The sequence below is a fragment of the Choloepus didactylus genome, chromosome X (genome assembly GCF_015220235.1).
Source record: "Choloepus didactylus isolate mChoDid1 chromosome X, mChoDid1.pri, whole genome shotgun sequence".
NCBI lineage: Eukaryota > Metazoa > Chordata > Mammalia > Pilosa > Megalonychidae > Choloepus > Choloepus didactylus.
The window spans coordinates 30,489,204-30,510,772 of record NC_051334.1 but is presented as its reverse complement, the minus strand read 5'-3'; the positions used below and the strand labels follow the sequence as shown (position 1 = coordinate 30,510,772).

The window sequence follows — 21,569 nt, the reverse complement described above, 5'->3', positions numbered from 1 at the left end:
GGGAACCTTTGTCTGTTTGTTTGCTTCCCCTACTTTTCTACACATCCATCCATAAACTAGACAAAGTGGAGTTTGGTCCTTATGGCATTCCCAATCCCACTGTCACCCCTCATAAGCTACATTTTTATACAACTGTCTTCGAGATTCATGGGTTCTGGGTTGTAGTTTAATAGTTTCAGGTATCCACCACCAGCTACCCCAATTCTTTAGAACTTAAAAAAGGTTGTCTAAAGTGTGCGTAAGAGTGCCCACCAGAGTGATCTCTCGGCTCGTTTTGGAATCTCTCTGCCACTGAAGCTTATTTCATTTCCTTTCACATCCCCCTTTTGGTCAAGAAGATGTTCTCCATCCCACGATGCCGGGTCTACATTCCTCCCCGGGAGTCATATTCCACGTTGCCAGGGAGATTCACTTCCCTGGGTGTCTGATCCCACGTAGAGGGGAGGGCAGTGATTTCACCTTTCAAGTTGGCTTAGCCAGAGAGAGAGGGCCACATGTGAGCAACAAAGAGGCATTCAGGAGGAGACTCTTAGGCACAAATACAGGGAGGCCTAGCCTCTCCTTTGCAGCAACCGTCTTCCCAAGGGTAAAACTTATGGTAGAGGGCTCAACCCATCAAACCACCAGTCCCCTATGTCTGTGGTCATGTTAGCAACCATGAAGGTGGGGTAGGCAAATACCCCTGCATTCTCCACAGGCTCCTCAAGGGGGCACTACATCTTTTTTTTTTTTTTTTTCCTTGTTTGTCTTTTTTCTTTTCTTTTTTTTTTTTTTAACTTTCCCTTCTTTTTTAAATCAACTGTATGAAAAAAAAAGTTAAAAAGAAAACAAACATACAATAAAAGAACATTTCAAAGAGACCATAACAAGGGAGTAAGAAAAAGACAACTAACCTAAGATAACTGCTTAACTTCCAACATGTTCCTACTTTACCCCAAGAAAGTTACATAATATAGCAACATTTCAGTGAACTTGTTCCTACTACATCCATCAGAAATTAACAGACCATAGTCATTTCTGGGCATCCCCAGAACGTTAAATAGCTTATCTGTTCTTCTTGGATTATTGTTCCCCTTTCCTTAATTGCTCTCTACTGCTAGTTCCCCTACATTCTACATTATAAACCATTTGTTTTACATTTTTCAGAGTTCACATTAGTGGTAGCATATAATATTTCTCTTTTTGTGCCTGGCTTATTTCGCTCAGCATTATGTCTTCAAGGTTCATCCATGTTGTCATATGTTTCACCAGATCGTTCCTTCTTACTGCCGCGTAGTATTCCATCGTGTGTATATACCACATTTCATTTATCCACTCATCTGTTGAAGGACATTTGGGTTGTTTCCATCTCTTGGCAATTGTGAATAATGCTGCTATGAACATTGGCGTGCAGATATCTGTTCGTGTCACTGCTTTCCGATCTTCCGGGTATATACCGAGAAGTGCAATCGCTGGATCGAATGGTAGCTCTATATCTAGTTTTCTAAGGAACTGCCAGACTGACTTCCAGAGTGGCTGAACCATTATACAGTCCCACCAACAATGAATAAGAGTTCCAATTTCTCCACATCCCCTCCAGCATTTGTAGTTTCCTGTTTGTTTAATGGCAGCCATTCTAATCGGTGTTAGATGGTATCTCATTGTGGTCTTAATTTGCATCTCTCTAATAGCTAGTGAAGCTGAACATTTTTTCATGTGTTTCTTGGCCATTTGTATTTCCTCTTCAGAGAACTGTCTTTTCATATCTTTTGCCCATTTTATAATTGGGCTGTCTGTACTATTGTCATTGAGTTGTAGGATTTCTTTGTATATGCAAGATATCAGTCTTTTGTCAGATACATGGTTTCCAAAAATTTTTTCCCATTGAGTTAGCTGCCTCTTTACCTTTTTGAGAAATTCCTTTGAGGTGCAGAAACTTCTAAGCTTGAGGAGTTCCCATTTATCTATTTTCTCTTTTGTTGCTTGTGCTTTGGGTGTAAAGTCTAGGAAGTGGCCGCCTAATACAAGGTCTTGAAGATGTTTTCCTACAATATCTTCTAGGAGTTTAATGGTACTTTCTTTTATATTGAGATCTTTGGTCCATTTTGAGTTAATTTTTGTGTAGGGGGTGAGGTAGGGGTCCTCTTTCATTCTTTTGGATATGGATATCCAACTCTCCCAGCCCCATTTGTTGAAAAGACCATTATGGCTCAGTTCGGTGACTTTGGGGGCCTTATCAAAGATCAGTCGGCCATAGATCTGAGGGTCTATCTCTGAATTCTCAATTTGATTCCATTGATCTATATGTCTATCTTTGTGCCAGTACCATGCTGTTTTGGCAACTGTGGCTTTATAATAAGCTTCAAAGTCAGGGAGTGTAAGTCCTCCCACTTCGTTTTTCTTTTTTAGAGTGTCTTTAGCAATTCGAGGCATCTTCCCTTTCCAAATAAATTTGATAACTCGCTTTTCCAAGTCTGCAAAGTAGGTTGTTGGAATTTTGATTGGGATTGCATTGAATCTGTAGATGAGTTTGGGTAGAATTGACATCTTAATGACATTTAGCCTTCCTATCCATGAACATGGAATATTTTTCCATCTTTTAAGGTCCCCTTCTATTTCTTTTAGTAGAGTTATGTAGTTTTCTTTGTATAGGTCTTTTACATCTTTGGTTAAGTTTATTCCTAGGTACTTGATTTTTTTAGTTGCTATTGAAAATGGTATCTTTTTCTTGAGTGTCTCTTCAGTTTGTTCATTTCTAGCATATAGAAACATTACTGACTTATGTGCATTAATCTTGTATCCCGCTACTTTGCTAAATTTGTTTATTAGCTCTAGTAGCTGTATCGTTGATTTCTCAGGGTTTTCTAGATATAAGATCATATCATCTGCAAACAATGACAGTTTTACTTCTTCTTTTCCAATTTGGATGCCTTTTATTTCTTTGTCTTGCCGGATTGCCCTGGCTAGCACTTCCAGCACAATGTTGAATAACAGTGGTGACCGCGGGCATCCTTGTCTTGTTCCTGATCTTAGAGGGAAGGCTTTCAGTCTCTCACCATTGAGTACTATGCTGGCTGTGGGTTTTTCATATATGCTCTTTATCATGTTGAGGAAGTTTCCTTCAATTCCTACCTTTTGAAGTGTTTTTATCAAAAAGGGATGTTGGATTTTGTCAAATGCTTTTTCAGCATCTATTGAGATGATCAATTGATTTTTCCCTTTCGAGTTTTTAATGTGTTGTAATACATTGATTGTTTTTCTTATGTTGAACCATCCTTGCATGCCTGGAATGAACCCCACTTGGTCATGGTGTATGATTTTTTTAATGTGTCTTTGGATTCGATTTGCAAGTATTTTGTTGAGGATTTTTGCATCTATATTCATTAGGGAGATTGGCCGGTAGTTTTCCTTTTTTGTAACATCTTTGCCTGGTTTTGGTATTAGATTGATGTTAGCTTCATAAAATGAGTTAGGTAGTGTTCCATTTTCTTCAATGTTTTGAAAGAGTTTGAGTAAGATTGGTGTCAGTTCTTTCTGGAAAGTTTGGTAGAATTCCCCTGTGAAGCCATCTGGCCCTGGGCATTTATTTGTGGGAAGATTTTTGATGACTGATTGGATCTCTTTGCTTGTGATGGGTTGGTTGAGGTCTTCTATTTCTTCTCTGGTCAGTCTAGGTTGTTCATATGTTTCCAGGAAATTGTCCATTTCTTCTACATTATCCAGTTTGTTGCCATACAGTTGTTCATAATATCCTCTTATAATTTTTTAAATTTCTTCAGGATCTGCAGTTATGTCACCTTTTTCATTCATTATTTTGTTTATATGGGTCTTCTCTCTTTTTGATTTTGTCAGTCTAGCTAGGGGCTTGTCAATCTTGTTGATCTTCTCAAAGAACCAACTTTTGGTGATATTTATCCTCTCTATTGTTTTTTTGTTCTCTATGTCATTTATTTCTGCTTTAATCCTTGTTATTTCTTTTCTTGTACTTGGTTTAGGATTGGTTTGCTGTTCATTTTCTAGCTTCTTCAGTTGATCCATTAGTTCTTTGATTTTGGCTCTTTCTTCCTTTTTAATATATGCATTTAGTGCTATAAATTTCCCCCTTAGCACTGCTTTTGCTGCATCCCATAGGTTTTGGTATGTTGTGTTCTCATTTTCATTCGTCTCTATATATTTAGCAATTTCTCTTGCTATTTCTTCTTTAACCCACTGACTGTTTAGGAGTGTGTTGTTTAACCTCCAGGTATTTGTGAATTTTCTAAGTCTCTGATGGTTATTGACTTCTAATTGTATTCCATTGTGGTCAGAGAATGTGCTTTGAATAATTTCAATCTTTTTAAATTTATTGAGGCTTGTTTTATGTCCCAGCATATGATCTATTCTGGAGAAAGTTCCGTGAGCACTAGAAAAGTATGTGTATCCTGGTGATTTGGGATGTAATGTCCTGTAGATGTCTGTTAAATCTAATTCATTTATCAGATTGTTTAGGTTTTCAATTTCCTTATTGGTCTTCTGTCTGGTTGATCTATCTATAGGAGAGAGTGATGTGTTGAAGTCTCCCACAATTATTGTGGAAACATCAATTGCTTCCTTTAGTTTTGCCAGTGTTTCTCTCATGTATTTTGTGGCACCTTGATTGGGTGCATAGACATTTACGATTGTTATTTCTTCTTGCTGAATTGCCCCTTTTATTAGTATGTAGTGGCCTTCTTTGTCTCTCAAAACATCCCTGCATTTGAAGTCTATTTTATCTGAGATTAATATTGCTACACCTGCTTTCTTTTGGCTGTAGCTTGCATGAAATATTTTTTTCCATCCTTTCACTTTCAGTTTCTTTGTGTCCCTGTGTCTAAGATGAGTCTCTTGTATGCAACATATTGATGGTTCATTTTTTTTGATCCATTCTGCGAATCTATATCTTTTAATTGGGGAGTTTAATCCATTTACATTCAACGTTATATCCGTGAAGGCATTTCTTGAATCGGCCATCTTATCCTTTGGATTATGTTTGCCATATTTTTCCCTCTCTCTATTAATATCCTTTATTGTACCCATACCGAATCTCTTTAGTACTGAACCCTTCTCCAAGTCTCTCTGTCCTGTCTTTGTTTCTCTGTCTGTAGGGCTCCCTTTAGTATCTCCAGTAGGGCAGGTCTCTTGTTAGCAAATTCTCTCAGCATTTCTTTGTCTGTGAAAAATTTAAGCTCTCCCTCAAATTTGAAGGAGAGCTTTGCTGGATAAAGTATTCTTGGCTGGAAATTCCTCTCACTCAGAATTTTAAATATATCGTGCCACTGCCTTCTTGCCTCCATGGTGGCTGCTGAGTAGTCACTACTTAGTCTTATGCTGTTTCCTTTGTATGTGGTGAATTGCTTTTCTCTTGCTGCTTTCAGAACTTGCTCCTTCTCTTCTATGTTTGACAGTGTGATCAGTATATGTCTCGGAGTGGGTTTATTTGGATTTATTCTATTTGGAGTTCGCTGAGCATTTATGATTTGTGTATTTATATTGTTTAGAAGATTTGGGAAGTTTTCCCCAACAATTTCTTTGAATACTCTTCCTAGACCTTTACCCTTTTCTTCCCCTTCTGGGACACCAATGAGTCTTATATTCGGACGTTTCATATTATCTATCATATCCCTGAGGTCCATTTCGAGTTTTTCAATTTTTTCCCCATTCTTTCTTTTATGCTTTCATTTTCCATTCTGTCATCTTCCAGGTCACTGATTCGTTGTTCAGCTTCCTCTAGTCTTGTACTGTGAGTGTCCAGAATCTTTTTAATTTGGTCAACAGTTTCTTTAATTTCCATAAGATCATCCATTTTTTTATTTAGTCTTGCAATGTCTTCTTTATGCTCTTCTAGGGTCTTCTTGATTTCCTTCATATCCCGTACTATGGTCTCATTGTTCATCTTTAGTTCTTTGAGTAGCTGCTCTAGGTGCTGTGTCTCTTCTGGTCTTTTGATTTGGGTGCTTGGGCTTGGGTTATCCATATCGTCTGGTTTTTTCATATGCTTTATAATTTTCTGTTGTTTTTGGCCTCGTGGCATTTGCTGAACTTGATAGGGTTCTTTTAGGGTTTGTAGACCTATTGAAGTCCTTATCTCTAGTTTATCAGATCTACAGCTTCGTGGAGTACACTTTCTCTAACTAACCAGCAGGTGGCGTCCACGAGCCACCTGTTCTCCACAAGCCAGATCTCCCCTGCTTAGCCTTTTTGGTGAGTGGGGGAGTGAGTCTTGTGGGGCCCAATTGGTGTACCAAGCTTGCGTGTGTAGTTGGTGTTGCCTGCCCTGTATGTGGGGCATGTTTCTGGGCAGTCGGGGAGGGGGGGTGGCCCTAACAATCAAATCTCCCTGATGATCCTAGAGTTTTAAAGCTGCTGCAATAGTCTAATCCTTCAGTTCAGACCTGCCACAGTTTGTCTCTGCCACTGACCCACAAGTCTTTGGTATTGGCGTATGGCTCCTGAGACTTGCAAGTGGGCCCCTCTTCCAGGCTGTGCACCCCGGGTCTTCTGTTGAGGGATGACTGTGCTATGTCACAGGTGAGTGCCGTCCCCCCAGGGCAGTTCTGGGCTGCTGGGCTGTGTAGGGAGGCTCCCAGTCTGCTGAAATGATGGCTGAATGGGGCTTTGTTAATTCACACTGCTCCACCTTCCCAGCTCTGGGACATTCAGCTGAGGTTGCAGGGAAGGCTAATGTCCACGCCCAGTTTTGTGGTGTGTGCCTGTTATTTGAAGCACTTCCGTCACACTGGGTTGTCTGGGGCAGCTCTGGGCTATGGGGCTGGCGATGGGCAGGAGTGTTTCCTGTCCACCAGGATGGTGGCTGTGAGCGGACACCCCCCTTTTCTTGGGAAGTTGTGTTGTTTAGTGAATTTTCTCAGCCACTGGATTATTGCCTTTTGTCTCAGAGCTCTCTTAGTTCTGCTCTTGACTTGATGTGCCCAAATTGCAATTCTTTGAAGCTTTCTGTATTGAGCTTCTTAGAGTAATTGTTTTAGAAAAAGCAAAAAGGATTTAAAAAAAAAAAAAAAAAACGGCCCTCCTCAGAGATCTAATGGGTTATTGAAATGCTAATAGACAAAGCAACCAGGGCCATTAAGGAAAGGTGCACAGGGCAGAGAGATCAGCTTTGCTTCGGGATTTGCATATGCGCCTCAAGGCCTGAGCTCCGCCCTTCCCCTTTCTGTGTTCACCAGAACTCCAAAAATCCTCTGCTTTTATTTTGGAGTTTTTCGTGTTGTTTTTTTTCTATGCCTGTCTCCTCTTTGCTGGGCTGGCTGCTCTCAGAGTCTCTGGTGTCTGGTCTCAGTCTATCTATGGTTGGAGTTTGAATCAGTAGAATGAGTTTTCGATAAGAGCAGCCACTGCAGTTCTCCCTTCTCCTTCCCGGAGCTGACAGCCCCTCCTCCCCCGGGACTGAGCCTGGCAGGGAGGGGCGCGGGTCCCCTGGCCGCAAAAACTTACAGATTTCGCTGATCTCAGCAGTTCCACGTTTTCATGAGTGTTGTATGAAGTATGCCCAAAGACAGATTGCTCTGTGGTGTCCAGTCCACGCAGTTCCTGGCTTTTTACCTACTTTCCTGGAGGAGTAACTAAAACTTACAGCTCACCAGTCTGCCATCTTGCCCCGCCTCCTAGGCAAGGCTGTTTTGAAGCAAAACAAAGTTGGGGTAGAAGGCTCTACCAGACACCAATTTACTTAAAGCCGTAGTGTGGGATGGGCACAGAGATATACAAATAGAGCAACAGAAAAGGTTAGGGAGCTCAGAAGTACACCTATGCATTTGTGGTAGCTTGGTGCATTGCAGAGGTACCATTACAATTAAGTGGGGAAAACACAGACTACTCAATGAATGGCCCTGGGTTAATAGGTTATCTATGGGGGAAAAGTAAAATTACATCCTGTCTTCACACTAAGCACAAGAATAGATTCTGGGTGGAGTAAAAGTCCCAAATGTGAAAAAGCAAAATTTTAAACTTTAAAATGTAGATGTAGGGGACATTTTATTAAACAAGACATAAAAAAAAGAAAATGGAAAACATGGAAGACTATATTGAAATTTAAAATTTTTGTTCAACAGGATACCGTGAACAAAATTAAAGCTAATCTACTCTAAAACCAGTGTAGGCAATATTATTTGCTGTGCACATAACTGAAAAAGGATAAGTATCCAGAATTTTAACAAGAAAAAGACACTCCAATGGGAAGTGAGCAAAGGGAACATGAAAAGCCAATGAACATGAAAGAAGTTCCACATCACGAAAAATAAGGGAAATGCAAATTAAAAGATAACCATCAGATTGGCCAAAATCTAAATGTCTGATAAAACCAACTGTTTAATGAGGATATGAGGATGTGGTGAAAGAAAAATTCTCATTAACTACTGGTGAGAAAATAAATTGGTAAAACCACTTAGGAGTGCAATGCGGTGGTATGTAATCACACGTAGATACTGTTGTTAGAGAATCTCTTGAAACAGGTATCCAAGGAGACAGGTATAAGAAGATACAGTATGCCATTGTTTGTAGTAATGGAAAGTTGAAAACATTATAAATGTTCATTATCAGCAGAATGTTGTTGGTATATTTAGGCAACAGAATTATTCCTTATAGCAGTTAAAATCATAAACTATTCTGTATCAACATGGATAAATCTCCAAAACAAAGTTGAAGGCAAAAAGAAAATCTTAGAATGGTATGTATATCCTTAAACATACAGTTCTTAAAAACAATGTTTGAGAATATGCAAAATAAAATAAACATCTTTATTAAGTTCAACCTGTTCTGTGGATAAATTCATGGTAATGATGGACACGGAATTCAGTATGCAGCATTACCTTTTTGGGGACAATGGTGAGGAAAGAATGAGTTCCGTACATGAGGGAACTTCACCTTTAGCTGTCATATTTTATTTCTTCTAAAACAAATTTGAAGAAAACAGCAAAGGCTAAATTTATTAAAGCTGGTACTTTTCTGTCAGAAATAATAAGTAAACCAGAATGTTGATAGAGGTATACAAATTTTAATTTCATGGTAGTATAAATATTTACAAAATGATGAAATTATTTGCTGTTACCTTATCTGAACAAAGCACTCATGAGGCTTTTAGTATAACATAAAAAAATTGAAAAGCGTCTCCTCTCACACATCAGGCAAAAGCTTCAAATTTTATTTTTATTTTGTTCTTTTACCATTGGTAAGATTGTCATCATAAAAACCATTCATTCAGTGCCTCTCTTGCTTGCTGTCGTGTTTGGTGGTGGTCAGATGCATCGGTTTGCCATGTTATATGAAATCCGGTGATGATATTCAAGTTTCTTTTTTTCTTTTTCTTTCTTTTACTTCTCTGATGCCAACAGGAATCTGCAAGCAGAATATGATCGTCTGAAGCAGCAGCATGAACATAAAGGCCTGTCCCCACTGCCGTCCCCTCCTGAAATGATGCCCACCTCTCCCCAGAGCCCCCGGGATGCTGAGCTCATTGCTGAAGCCAAGCTACTGCGTCAACACAAAGGCCGCCTGGAAGCCAGGATGCAGATCCTGGAGGACCACAACAAACAACTGGAGTCACAGCTACATAGGCTAAGGCAGCTGCTGGAGCAAGTGAGGCCCACATCTCCCTAATATTCATTTCTTCTCTAACACAAAACAAACAAACAAAAAAACAGAACTCAGCGTCCTTTTTAGGAATGCAACCAGCATCACTTTGTTGACTACTCAGTATGTGCCTAGCAAAGTGCTAGGTACCAAGCGATATACAAAGAAGAGGAAAACTAGTGTGTCTTTTTGTATTTGTTCAATACAATAGTAGCCCAATATTAGCATAAGACTGTTTCCTACAAACATGTTTTTTGTTGATCGATTTAAAATGCCTCTTATAAAAAAAAAAATGCCAAGAGGTTTCCACTAGTTCTCTATAAGTGAAAATCTGAAATCCTTAAATAGAATGCTCTTCTTTGTAATTAGTTTTATTTTCTAGTGTATCTTTTTTTTTTTTTTTTTTCCCAATCCTGAAAACATTTTTTAGGCCTCTTTGAAAACCTAGCAAGATGTCACATTGTAGACTCTACCTGGACATGGTCCCTGCTCCCTGAGAATTTTTAATTGTAAGCTTTGTTTTCTCCATCTTAATTCTTAATATGCCACAAAAATATGAATTCACCATTATGTTTTTGTAGTCACCATTCTGAGTACAATGATATATATATATATACACACACACACACACACACACGTTATTCTGCTGTAGCTCTCATTTTTTCCAACTTATTGTGGGATGGGGCATAATTCAGATGCAAAGACAATATCCACGTTCCCAAATTCAACAATCTTTGGGAGGTTTCTAAGTAGGAAAAGTCAAAGTTTCTGAAAGTCATGTGTATCCATAATGATTTCATATTTATATATTTGTTTATTATGAAAAAGTAATTGTTTTCTTTGGCTGTCTTAGCCCCAGGCAGCAGAGGCCAAGGTGAATGGTACCACGGTGTCCTCTCCTTCTACCTCTCTACAGAGGTCGGACAGCAGCCAGCCTATGCTGCTTCGTGTGGTTGGCAGTCAAACTTCAGAATCCATGGGTAAGTGTCTTAGCTACTCCCAAATTTTGATGTCTCTTAAGATCTGGAAATGCAGAAATGTTTGCTAAGAGGATCTTGTCATCAGCTAAATGCTCTAATAGTAGTTCTGGACAAGGCATAAACATCTGAGGGAATACAAAGTTGATCATAGTCCTAGCCCTCAAAGAGTTGGCCCTTCAGTTATTCAGAACACGGCAGTGTGGTATTACAGTGTCATTCATTTTGGAGACTAGGGAAGGCTTTGTGACAAATTGATATTTGTGAAGCATTCAGAAGAATGGGGTGGGGACCAAGCATACCTTAAAAACAAATAGCATCAGAGGTGTACTGATGAGGAGCCAATAATCCAGGTTCGTACAATTATAGACTCCCAGCAGGAAGGGGAGAGGAAAAAAAGCTACAGAGGAAGGTCGGGGTCACATTACAGTGACATGAATATCAGGCAGAGGTTTTCAACTCATTTTGCTAGCTGTCATGGAACCACTGAAAATCATATACCAGATAAATATATATATTGAAATTTCTAAAATGGTATTTTCTGGCACCTGTGTCTGGTCCAAAGTAAAACTTTTACAGGTAGAAAGACCAGTTACAAGGCTATTGCAAAGGTCAAGGTATGTGAGTTCTAAGGGTCTGGGCTTGAGGGAGGTGAGTGATGGGATGGAAGGAGAGTGATATGAAACTGTTATATGAAAAAGAGAGTATCCAGGGCCTCTCTGGATAATAACTGGATAATGTGAGGAAATGAGAGGAGAGGCTTTGGAAAAAGATAGTGATACTGTGTTTGAGGAACTGGCAGTTCTTCTAAGTCATGCCCAGCAGAAATTAAAATACAGATCCATAAGGATGTAAGAGGGCAGGCTGGAGAGGTTCAAGAGTGAGCTCTGTCGAATTGATAGCTGAAAGGTGTGAGATGATGAGAAATATATAACAAAGGAGCTTGGATACAGAGCCTTAGGGAAGACCACCACCGGACCTCCATTTAGGTGATCGGGTAGTGAAGGAGTCGGGAGTAGGAATCAGTTCAAGAAAAATGTGGTTTAAAGGTCAAATGCTAAAGAGTGCTCTCAGTGAAAATGAAAATAAATTACAGCCCACTGGTTAACTGTAAATGCTATCATTGGCCACTTCTGTGAAAGCACTTTTAGCCAAGAAAAGGGAAATTGGAGACCTTCTGTCTTTTTAGTAAAATAGAAGACTAGGTAATTTTTTTAAAATTCAGTTTTATTGAGATATATTCACATACCCTACAATCAGCCATTCACAGTACCATCATATAGTTGTGCATTCATCACCAGAATCAACTGCTGAATATTTTTCTTACTCCAAAAAAATAATAAAACATTCCATTGCCCCCCATCCCACTCTATTTTTCATTTAGCTTTTGCCCCTATTTTTCTACTCATCTGTCCATACACTGCAGAGGGAGTGTGACCCATGAGGTTTTCATAATCACACAGTCACACCATGTAAGCTACATAGTTATGCAACCGAGAAGACTAGGTAATCTTGAAAATGAGGGCCTATGTAAAAGATGAATTATGAATTGAGGAATTTGAAAAAAAAACGGTCAATATGGTTTGGTGTCATTCTCCAGCAATGTTCTCTGCCTAAGATTGGGTTCTAAGGAAACTGGAGCTGGTGAGGCAAAAATGATAAAAGAAGGTCAAAACGAGTAAGGCTTTTTACAGTGATAACGAGTAAGTTACATTGCCAGCCATCTGCTCATTGGTTTTCCCGGTCCTGCTGGGCTAGACAAAAGGGGGTTTTATGAAGGCCTCAGATACCAGGTCTATCCACCTCATTTCTCCTCCTCTCCCAGGGACCATCATGAGTCAGCCCTACCCTCTGTGCTTCCTTTTCCCTGGTCCTAAAGTGGTTATACTTAGTTATACTTACCATTCACAGAAAGGAAAAAAACACAAGGAAGAGACCACTCCTTGATTCCTCACACTTAAAGCTCGATTGCTTGGCACCATGATGTGTTGAGGAATTCATTTCATACTGACGTTCTACCATGAGAGTAGAATAATGAGAGGCAAAATGCTTAACCAAAATTGATGGGACAAAAAAGAAAGGTTCAAGGGTGTTGAGTGCATTGTATGGTCACAGATTAGTCAGAAAAATCCCCAAGTTAAACACCATGGAAGTAAAACACTTTCAAGTAATGCCTATATCTAAGGTATGGCCTCCCAGGGAGCTGCTGAAGATTGTACATGGTGCTCATTGAGGGGTGAGAGGCACAGTTGATGGGGCTGTAAGGTCAGGGTTGTTGGGCTCATCCGCTGGGTGGTGAGGTCCCTACAGTGGTTATCCAGGTGGGTAAGGGCTCTGAGGAGGTGAGCAGTTCTGAGGCTAGAGAGAGGGTGGTTGAAGCAAATGTGATGAACTCCAAAAACCTGGAGCAGTGGACAGGAGTGAGCACATCCTCCTCCAGAGAAGCCAAACCTTGTAGGAAAGCTAGGTTGCAGTTATTTTGAGAAGGAAGAGAGTGTTAACTGGAGTTACCGTACTTCAGTGATTTTAAGGCAATCTCTGCATCAGATTCTCTTTTTCCACATGAGATCTGAATATAGCTAATAGGCTGTTCTGACTGTAAATGATAGCACAGTGTGTGAAAAAAATATATACCTTGGGATGTCTATAACTTCTGAAAACAACAGAGCTTTAGTGCCTCTGTCGTTATTTCCCACTTTAGGATTTCCCCCTTTTTTTGAAGTAAAGCATGTGAAACGACATCACATATTTTAGCAGGAGATTCAGAGGCCTGGGTGCCCAGAAACATTAATTTTTTAGGTCTATCAACACTGCTGAAGAGGCAGCATGCCCATTAAAGCACCCAAATTAAGGCACACATCAGGCTGTGGACCTGATGATTTGTAAAGCTGAGAAGATCATGGCAGATTGATACAAGGATTCGAAGTGCTGTATTACAGTGGCTGCATTAAGCTGAGCAATATGGACATGCTGTCTTGTTAGGTTTGTTCTCTGAAAGGAAAGACAAAATTTAAGGGTGTGTGCTGCTGTTTTCCCCAACTGCATAAGCCATCATTTAAGAAGTAAAACCCACCATCTTCTCAAAGGATGCACACAGGTGTTTAAATAAATGCATTGAGCATACTCATGCTCTGAAGGTTTGAGATGTGATAAGGCTGGGATTTCCTGAACTATATTCTAGATAGAGATTTGCATTCCTTAAATATGTAACCCCATTGATTTTTTTCAAAAAAGTGAAACATAGGTTGTCATGCTTAGAGTCCTAGAGCTTCTATTTATCACTGCTAAATCAGACATAACAAAACCTCACTCCCAAACTTTTCAATATCTATCTTCCAAGGTCAGAGATTTATATTCTTCCATATAACCACAATACAGTTATCACACTCAGAAAATTAAAATACTATTATCTAATATGCAGTTTAAATTCATATTTCCCCACTTCTTCCAATAATGTGCTTTAAAGCTTTCTGTTACATTTAGGATCCAGTCAACAGTCTTCTTTAGTCTCCTGTAATCCCAGCCTTTGTGTTTCACGACACTGACAGACATTTTAAAAGAGGTCAGGCTGGTTGTTTTGTAGCATGTTCCTCACTCTGGATTTATCTGCTTGCTGCCTCATGACTGGACTCAGGTTAATTCTTTTTGGCAGGATTACCACATATGTGATGTATCCTGCTCAGTGCCTCCCATCAAGGCTTTCCTCAAGATTCTCTCTCCATCCCCTTCACTAGTCTTTGTCTTAACTCTCCCTTCTATTTCTTAACTCCTTCTCTTCCTTGGCTTCTGATATGTTACTAACCCTAAGTTGAGCTCTCCAGCCTAGAACTCTCTCCTGAATTCAAGCATGTAACTTTTTTTTTTACATTTTTTGTTGTGAACTATAGCATATATACAGAAAACTGATAAGTTTCAAAGTAGTATTCAACAAGTAGCTATAGAGCAAATTTCAACAAGTGTTATGGGTTACACTTCCACCATTTCAGTTATTTCCTTCTAGCTATTCTGATACCCTAGAAATTAAAGATTCAGTGTTCTTAACCCTTTTGATAAATTCTATCTTGTCTGTTGCTACCCCTCCCTCTTATTTGATCATTGTCTAACTGGGCAGTGACCACCCTCACTTGTTCATCTTGTAAAGGGGTGTTGACATTATGGAGAAGGGGGATGCATCTGGTTGATGTTCTTGAAGACACTACTGCCTCTGGGATTTGGGACTTATCTGGTATAGGAACACTCTGGAGGTTTTAAGTTTCTAAGTTACTGAAAAATAAACTTAGTGAGTACAAATTTTATAGAGTCTCAGATAGGGACCTAAGTATTCTTTAGTATTTTCAGGACTACTATTGATTTGGGCTCGGCATACTGTGGCCATTTGGAATATCTAGCTGAAGCTTGCAATAGAGTAACTCCAGGATAGCCTCTCAACTCTATTTGAAATCTCTTAGCCACTGAAACCTTATTTCTTTTCCCCCTTCTGGTAAAGAAGGCATGCTTAATCCTGGGAGTCATGTCCCATGTAGGGGGGAGGATACAGAATTTAGATAAGAGAAAGGCCACATCTGAGCAACAAGAGGTTCTCTGGAGGTAACTCTTAGGCATAATATAGCTAGGCTTAACCTCCCCTTTACAGCTATAAGTTTCACTAAAGCCAGCCTCAAGATCGAGGGCTTGACTTAGGTTCCTAATTTCACATAGCATATATTCTGTCCAAGATAAACAATCATTGTCTCACATTATCTTCACTTAGTTGTACAATCATCACTCTCAATTTTAAACAATTATCATAACCCAAAACATCCCAAAGCTATCAGCCCCTAATTATTTATCCCTAATATTAGTGTGGTGCTAATAAGGTATTCCTATTAAATATAGTCCATAGTATACAATAGGTAGTTTTTCCCATATACCGCTCTGTTGTTAACACTCTTTCTACCAGTGTGATACCTTTGAAGTCGATCATGCAAGCACTTATTTATATTTGTAGCCAAGCACATAACTCTTAAGCTTTAACAATGGATAAAAATATCCATGATCGATCTCCAGAATATCTCTTCCCATTTTCCAGACTATAGCAAGACAGTCATTTGCCACACTTTTTTCCTTTGCTTCCTTAGCCATGCCCCATCACTACCAATCTAATCACCAAGGTCAGTCTAATTTGCTTCTTGTAAAAAAAGCAAAACTATTCCATTCAGCTGCTTCTGCCTAAATTTAATCCCTCATCATGGACTACCTGAATAGACAATACAAATATTCTCCTAATTATCTCCTAATTAGTTTCTCTGCTTTTGTTGTTTCTCTTTCCAAGCCGTCCTCCAGATATTTCCAGTTACCTTCCTATTATTCAGATTATATCATATTATTTCCATCCTTAAGGATTTTTGATCCCCCCCCCATGTACCTTCATAATAAAGTCCAAACTCCTTACAATGGAAGTGAAAACCCACCTTCCTCTCCAACACAATGTCTTACTGCCTTCCCACAAGATCCCTCTGCCTCCATGCACAGACCCAGTGGTCACCCACACTGCATTCTTGCTGTTTCACTGCTCTATGCTGTCACCCTCTTGGGCCTGGAGCACAATGCTTTCTTAACCTGAAATATGCCGTCCTTTCCTTTCTCTTTTCTCTGCCTTGCTTACTCAGGTCTTTTTTTTTTTTAAGGCCCTGCTAAACCATCATTCTGTCCATGCACCCTTATGACTGTCCTACCTACACCCTAAAAATTGAGTCTCCCAAAGGCTTGATCATGCATTTTATATTTTCATTTTTATAGATGTTATTAGCATTTCTGCTGATATCCCATTGACCAGAGCAAGTCACTTGACCAGGTCCAAATTCCTGGGGCAGGGAACTAGACTCCCCCCAACTTGCTTGCTCTACTTTGTCTACATTGGTCTTCTTGCTTTTCTTTGAACCAGTCAGTCATCCTCTCCTTCCAGGGTCTTGGCACTTACTGTTCTTTTTAGAATGTTTATCACCATCTAATATGACAATTTCTTTTCTAGCCTTTGTGCCCCCATAGAATGTGAATTCCATGAAGATAAGGCTTTTTTGTTATCTATTGCTATATAACCCCAGCACCTAGAACATAGTCAGCTTTTGATAAACTTTTGAATAAATTATTCTTACTGTTTTAGAATTTTTATCTTTTTTTTTTTTTAGATATTTAAAAATGCTGGCTCAGTATTGGATAGTACACTGGTGTTACTTTAATTTCAGGTCTCATTTAGCTGTTTGAACTTTTCCGGTATAATCTGACACAGAAAATACTATGCAGAAAATATTATGCATTAAGTATTTTGCATGTATATACAATATGCATATATACAATAAATCTGATTTTGATTCTTAAAAGGATATTAGCTAAAAGGATTTTTTACTTAAAGCCTTTGAGAATTTTGAGAAAAGAAGAAAACAAATTATACTTTATTTGCTTACCTAGGATGTAATAGGTGCTCAAAATATGTTTGAATGGATGCATTTATCATGGCCATGAAAGTTCTCCATTCAAACAAATAAGCCAATTTTACATTTGTACTTGGACACTCGAGACTCACAAATGGTAGTTTATCTGTAAATACAAACTTGGCTGACATCATTAGGTATATACTTTATAATTTGATCCTGGAAATATTTCAGGGAGAGGAATGCCAATCACTTCATTGAACTGTACCTGAATCCTAATACAGTACAATTAAGTTCCTAGAGCTCCAGTATGATGTAATTAAACTGTCAGAAATATTAACATCGATGCTCATGAGTGTCTCTGTTGGTTCTGATTGATTCTGCAAGTCATACTATCACTAAAGTGGACTTGCTGCCATTAAAAATGCCTCACGTTTCCCAATTCGGCAAAAATTTGCATCAGTAATGGAACAGGGAGATGTAATCGACCCTGTAGTTTCAGGATCCCATTCCTCCTGGCAGTGTTTCATTCACTCCATCCTCATTAGATAATAGCAGTTTAAAACCCACAGGAAAAAAGAAACTAAAAATACTGAATTTCCCCTTTTCTTTTCTAAAGGCATAAACTTAAGCTAATACTTTACGTGTGTGTGCGTGCGTGCGTGCGTGTGTGTGTGTGTGTGTTTTTGTTTGTTTTAACTCTTTTCCACCCAGGGACCTTAATCCTTCAGCGTTCATTTCCTTAACTATTTCAAAGAAGTCTCATATGGAATCTTACCAGGAGACTCACCAAATCAGAGGCTTTTTTGTCTACCCCAGGTTCTTGACTCTCCATTCTAGTAATGGTATGCAGCCTCACATCCACCTAGGATATGATTTTCTCTTAATGGTTGGCATTTCTAAGGAATAGAGGCAGGGTTCTATCAAAGATGAAAACCCAGGTGGCCTCGACCAAAGGGAAGGACAAGCATGTTAAGATACCAGCTCCACAGTCATTTCCAAGTCAGATGTGAACCTGAGGGTGTTCTTAAGCATGCTCTTATTGTTGATTTGCTGAAACAGGTCTTGATTTAGATGAAAGCAACAATGTACTGAACAAATAGAGCTTGAAAAGAAGTTATTTTCACAAGGGGAAGATTGACTGTTATGAAAAATTAGTTTCAAAGGATCTTCACAGATCAAATTCATTTTGATTGCATTTAAGAAATTGCCCCTTACTGCAAATGCTGTTTCAGGGGTATTTCTTTGACACATGAATAAACAGAAAGACACAGATCCACAAGAGGCCTCCCATTCCCAGTGGAAGACCATCCATCCCTAAACTCTTTGCTTCCAAATCATTATCTCTTTACATAAACAAGGTCTCAAAAAAATATTCCCTTTTGCAAGCCTCCAAAACCTCATTATGGCACAGTAGTCCCTAGTAACAAAGAGGGAAAGGAACATAACTCCTTAGTATACCTCATAATATTCTAAGTAATATAGATAATATTTCATTACTTATATAGGTCACATACAACTTTTATTTCTCCCTATTATATTGGACTTTAAAAGCACTTCAGTTTTGTTTGTATTTTTGGTTAAATGTCAAAGGAAAGGGTAGAAAAAATACCTTAGCGTCTCCACTCCCTACTTGCTTTCTTTCATAAAGTGAATGCAAAATGTCACATTCCTATTTTCTTTTGTGTTGAAGACACATACTGGAAGTATGCAATATTTTTTTTTATTACAAAGAAAAAAGTTTCACACTTATCAATGGGGCATAAGAAAAGGGGATTTGCCACCTTTTTTTTAATTAGAATACAGAGTTCCCATCTACACCCCATCATTAACACCTTGCACGTTAGTGTGGAATATCTGTTACAGTTCATGAAAGAACATTTTTATAATTGTACTGTTAACGATAGTCCATCATTTACATTAGGTTTCACTGTGTTGTACAGTGCTATGGATTAAATTATTTTTATTCTAGTACTGTATATACAACCTAAAATTTCCCCTTTTAGTCACATTCAAATATATAGTTCATTGCTGTTACAGTCACAGTATTGTGCTACCATCACCACCATCCATTACCAAAATTTTTCCATCAACCCAAACAGAATTCTGTACAATTTAAGCATTAACTCCATGTTCCCTACCCCCACCCCCAGCAACCTGTATTTGAATTTCTGACTCTATGGATTTGCTTATTCTAATGACTTCCTATCAGTGAGATCATACAGTATTTGTCCTTTTGTGTCTGACATTTCACGCAACATGATACCTTCAAGGTTCATCCTGTCACGTATCAGGACTTCATTCCTTTTATGGCTGAAGAATATTCCACTGTATGTGTGTACCACATTTTATTTATCCATTCATCAGCTGATGGACACTTGGGTTGCTTCCATCTTTTGGTAGTTGAAAACATGCCACCATCAACACTGGTGTGCATGCCAACTTTATTTTAACTTCTAAATAGGTATATAGTTTTTTTTTTTCCCCAAGGATAATGACATAGATAAATGAAATTATTCTTCCTTTTGAGGAATTGTTCTCCAATTTTAAAGCTTGAAGGTTTTTTATATTTATGTTATTTATGCACAAGTGAAAATGAATTTATAATAGTTTATAAAAGACAATCATGGACCTTTTCTCTTGTATGTCTAATTTTTCCTTCATTGTAATTTGCCATTATGTGTTTCTGCTTTCACTAAGGCGAGGAAGACCTTCTCAGTCCTCCCCAGGACACAAGCACAGGGTTAGAAGAAGTGATGGAGCAACTCAACAACTCCTTCCCCAGCTCGAGAGGTAAGCTCCAATACCTGGAAGCAATTCAGAGTTACTGTAATTAGGCCAAGTGCTCACTTCCACACCCAATGAGGATGTGTATTTTCATGTTTGAAAAAAAAAATGTCTTGACAAATGCCAATTTAGGGTCATAGTGAATGGATTTTCTTTTTAACTGTGAATTTATGGTTTGAAGTATTTTGAATTCAGATACCTGTGTAATCAAGATGTTTCTAGAAATAAGAATGCTACCTTATAAAGTGTTTTACTTGCTTCGTACATTAGACTGGAAAGTTAGTTATGAGGTACCTTTGACCTAAGAGTGATTATGAAGTGACTTTCACAGACAAGGAAATTAATGTCCTGAAGGTAACTTTGCCAGGAACATACAGCTACCATATGCTGTGGCGAGGCCTAGAACATGCCTCGTGAGCCATGGTGGTAGGAATTCTGACTTGCATTCTGATGCTCTTTATTATTTAAAAATTGTCTCTTTCTCCTCATGTAAATATAGGTATAAATAAATCTTGATATACTGGTTTTTTACTTCCATGCATGGAATACAAGCTTAGCAAAGAAAAACATTATTATTTTTCTTTTTCCCCATCACTTTGACCTTGGGTGTTTTGCCCCTGGTACAAAAGCAGCACTTTACCCCACAGGATTTTTCTACCAGCCAACATCAGCTTCAGATGCCTTGCTCATCCATGGAGGTATTTTCTTGTTCTGTTAGTTTTAGAGGGTATTTATTTTGGTTTATTGCCCTGACATAAAACTAAAAACAATGGCAACAGTCACATGTGATCAAATGGGGGAAGGCTTAGAGAAGCAAAAAGAGGGAAAACACAAGGCTTTGTGGCCAGTCATTAGCACCCCAAATGGGCAGACAGGGAGGGAAGGGCGGCAGAAAATCTGGGCTGTTTGTCCCTCTCCAAAAGGGCAAAGAGGAGGGTGTTTTGAGTAGTATATTTTTCCTCTTTTTGTTCAGTGTCAGTGAACAATGGCCATTTCCTAGCTTTTTGATATACGAGTGAACGTTGTACCGTGCACATTAAAAGCAATAATGTTCTGCAAGCGTTGCTAAGGAACCGTCAGGGGAGGCTAATTTTAAATGTCTGCACCAGCCATCTTTCACTGGTGAGTGCCTCTGATGTGTTCATTTTCACAGATAAACTTATGTCTTCCACCACTCATCCCCTTCACCCCATCCTGCCTATCTTCGGCACCTCCTCTCCCTAGATTTTATTATTTATAAGAAGACGATGTGTAGGCAGATTCAGCATAAATCAGATGCTTTTACCTTTATCCTCATTACCTCATTCTGTCAGCTTTTACTAGCACCTACTACATGCCAGTGGAGGTTCTAGGGCTGCAAAGAAGAAAAGACAAGTTCCTCGCCTTCGAGGTACTTACGGACAATTGGGGATACAGAGTTCCAAAGTAGTTCAAACCATAGTACGATACTATACTTGCTGTAATGGAGATGTTTCTGATGTGACTGCATCCCAGAACCAGCCTGTTAGATAATGAGAAGCAAGTAAGCCTCAGACAGAGGAAGTGTCTCCTTCAGGGTCACATAGCTACTAGAAGGACTGAGACTTTGATTCCCACACCTAATCCATGTGTCATTACCCCCAAGCTGCCCCTTGAAGGTCAGAGACATGTGTCTTCTCATGGCCCCTTCATCCATATGTGGCTGGTGGCTTAGTTCCCTGCCTTGTGGGACATTATTAGCTGCCCTGGTCATTTCTTCCACACCTAGACAACCAGAGTGTAGCAGAGAAGCAGCGCTGCTTCCTCACTAGCAGCCATGCCTCCCTAGACCCCA

At 39.1% G+C, this 21,569-nt stretch overlaps 1 protein-coding gene across 14 annotated transcripts in view; it reads left to right on the top strand.

The window, feature by feature from the left end:
- DMD (dystrophin) overlaps positions 1-21,569 on the top strand; it is a 2,178,366-nt gene that overhangs the window by 2,139,669 nt on the left and 17,128 nt on the right. For all 14 annotated transcript variants that reach the window (XM_037821041.1, XM_037821045.1, XM_037821047.1 and 11 more), the window contains 3 exons: positions 9,345-9,588; positions 10,436-10,562; positions 19,670-19,762. In XM_037821041.1, the coding sequence (XP_037676969.1) occupies positions 9,345-9,588; positions 10,436-10,562; positions 19,670-19,762 (464 nt within the window). The remainder of the gene's footprint in view (positions 1-9,344; positions 9,589-10,435; positions 10,563-19,669; positions 19,763-21,569) is intronic.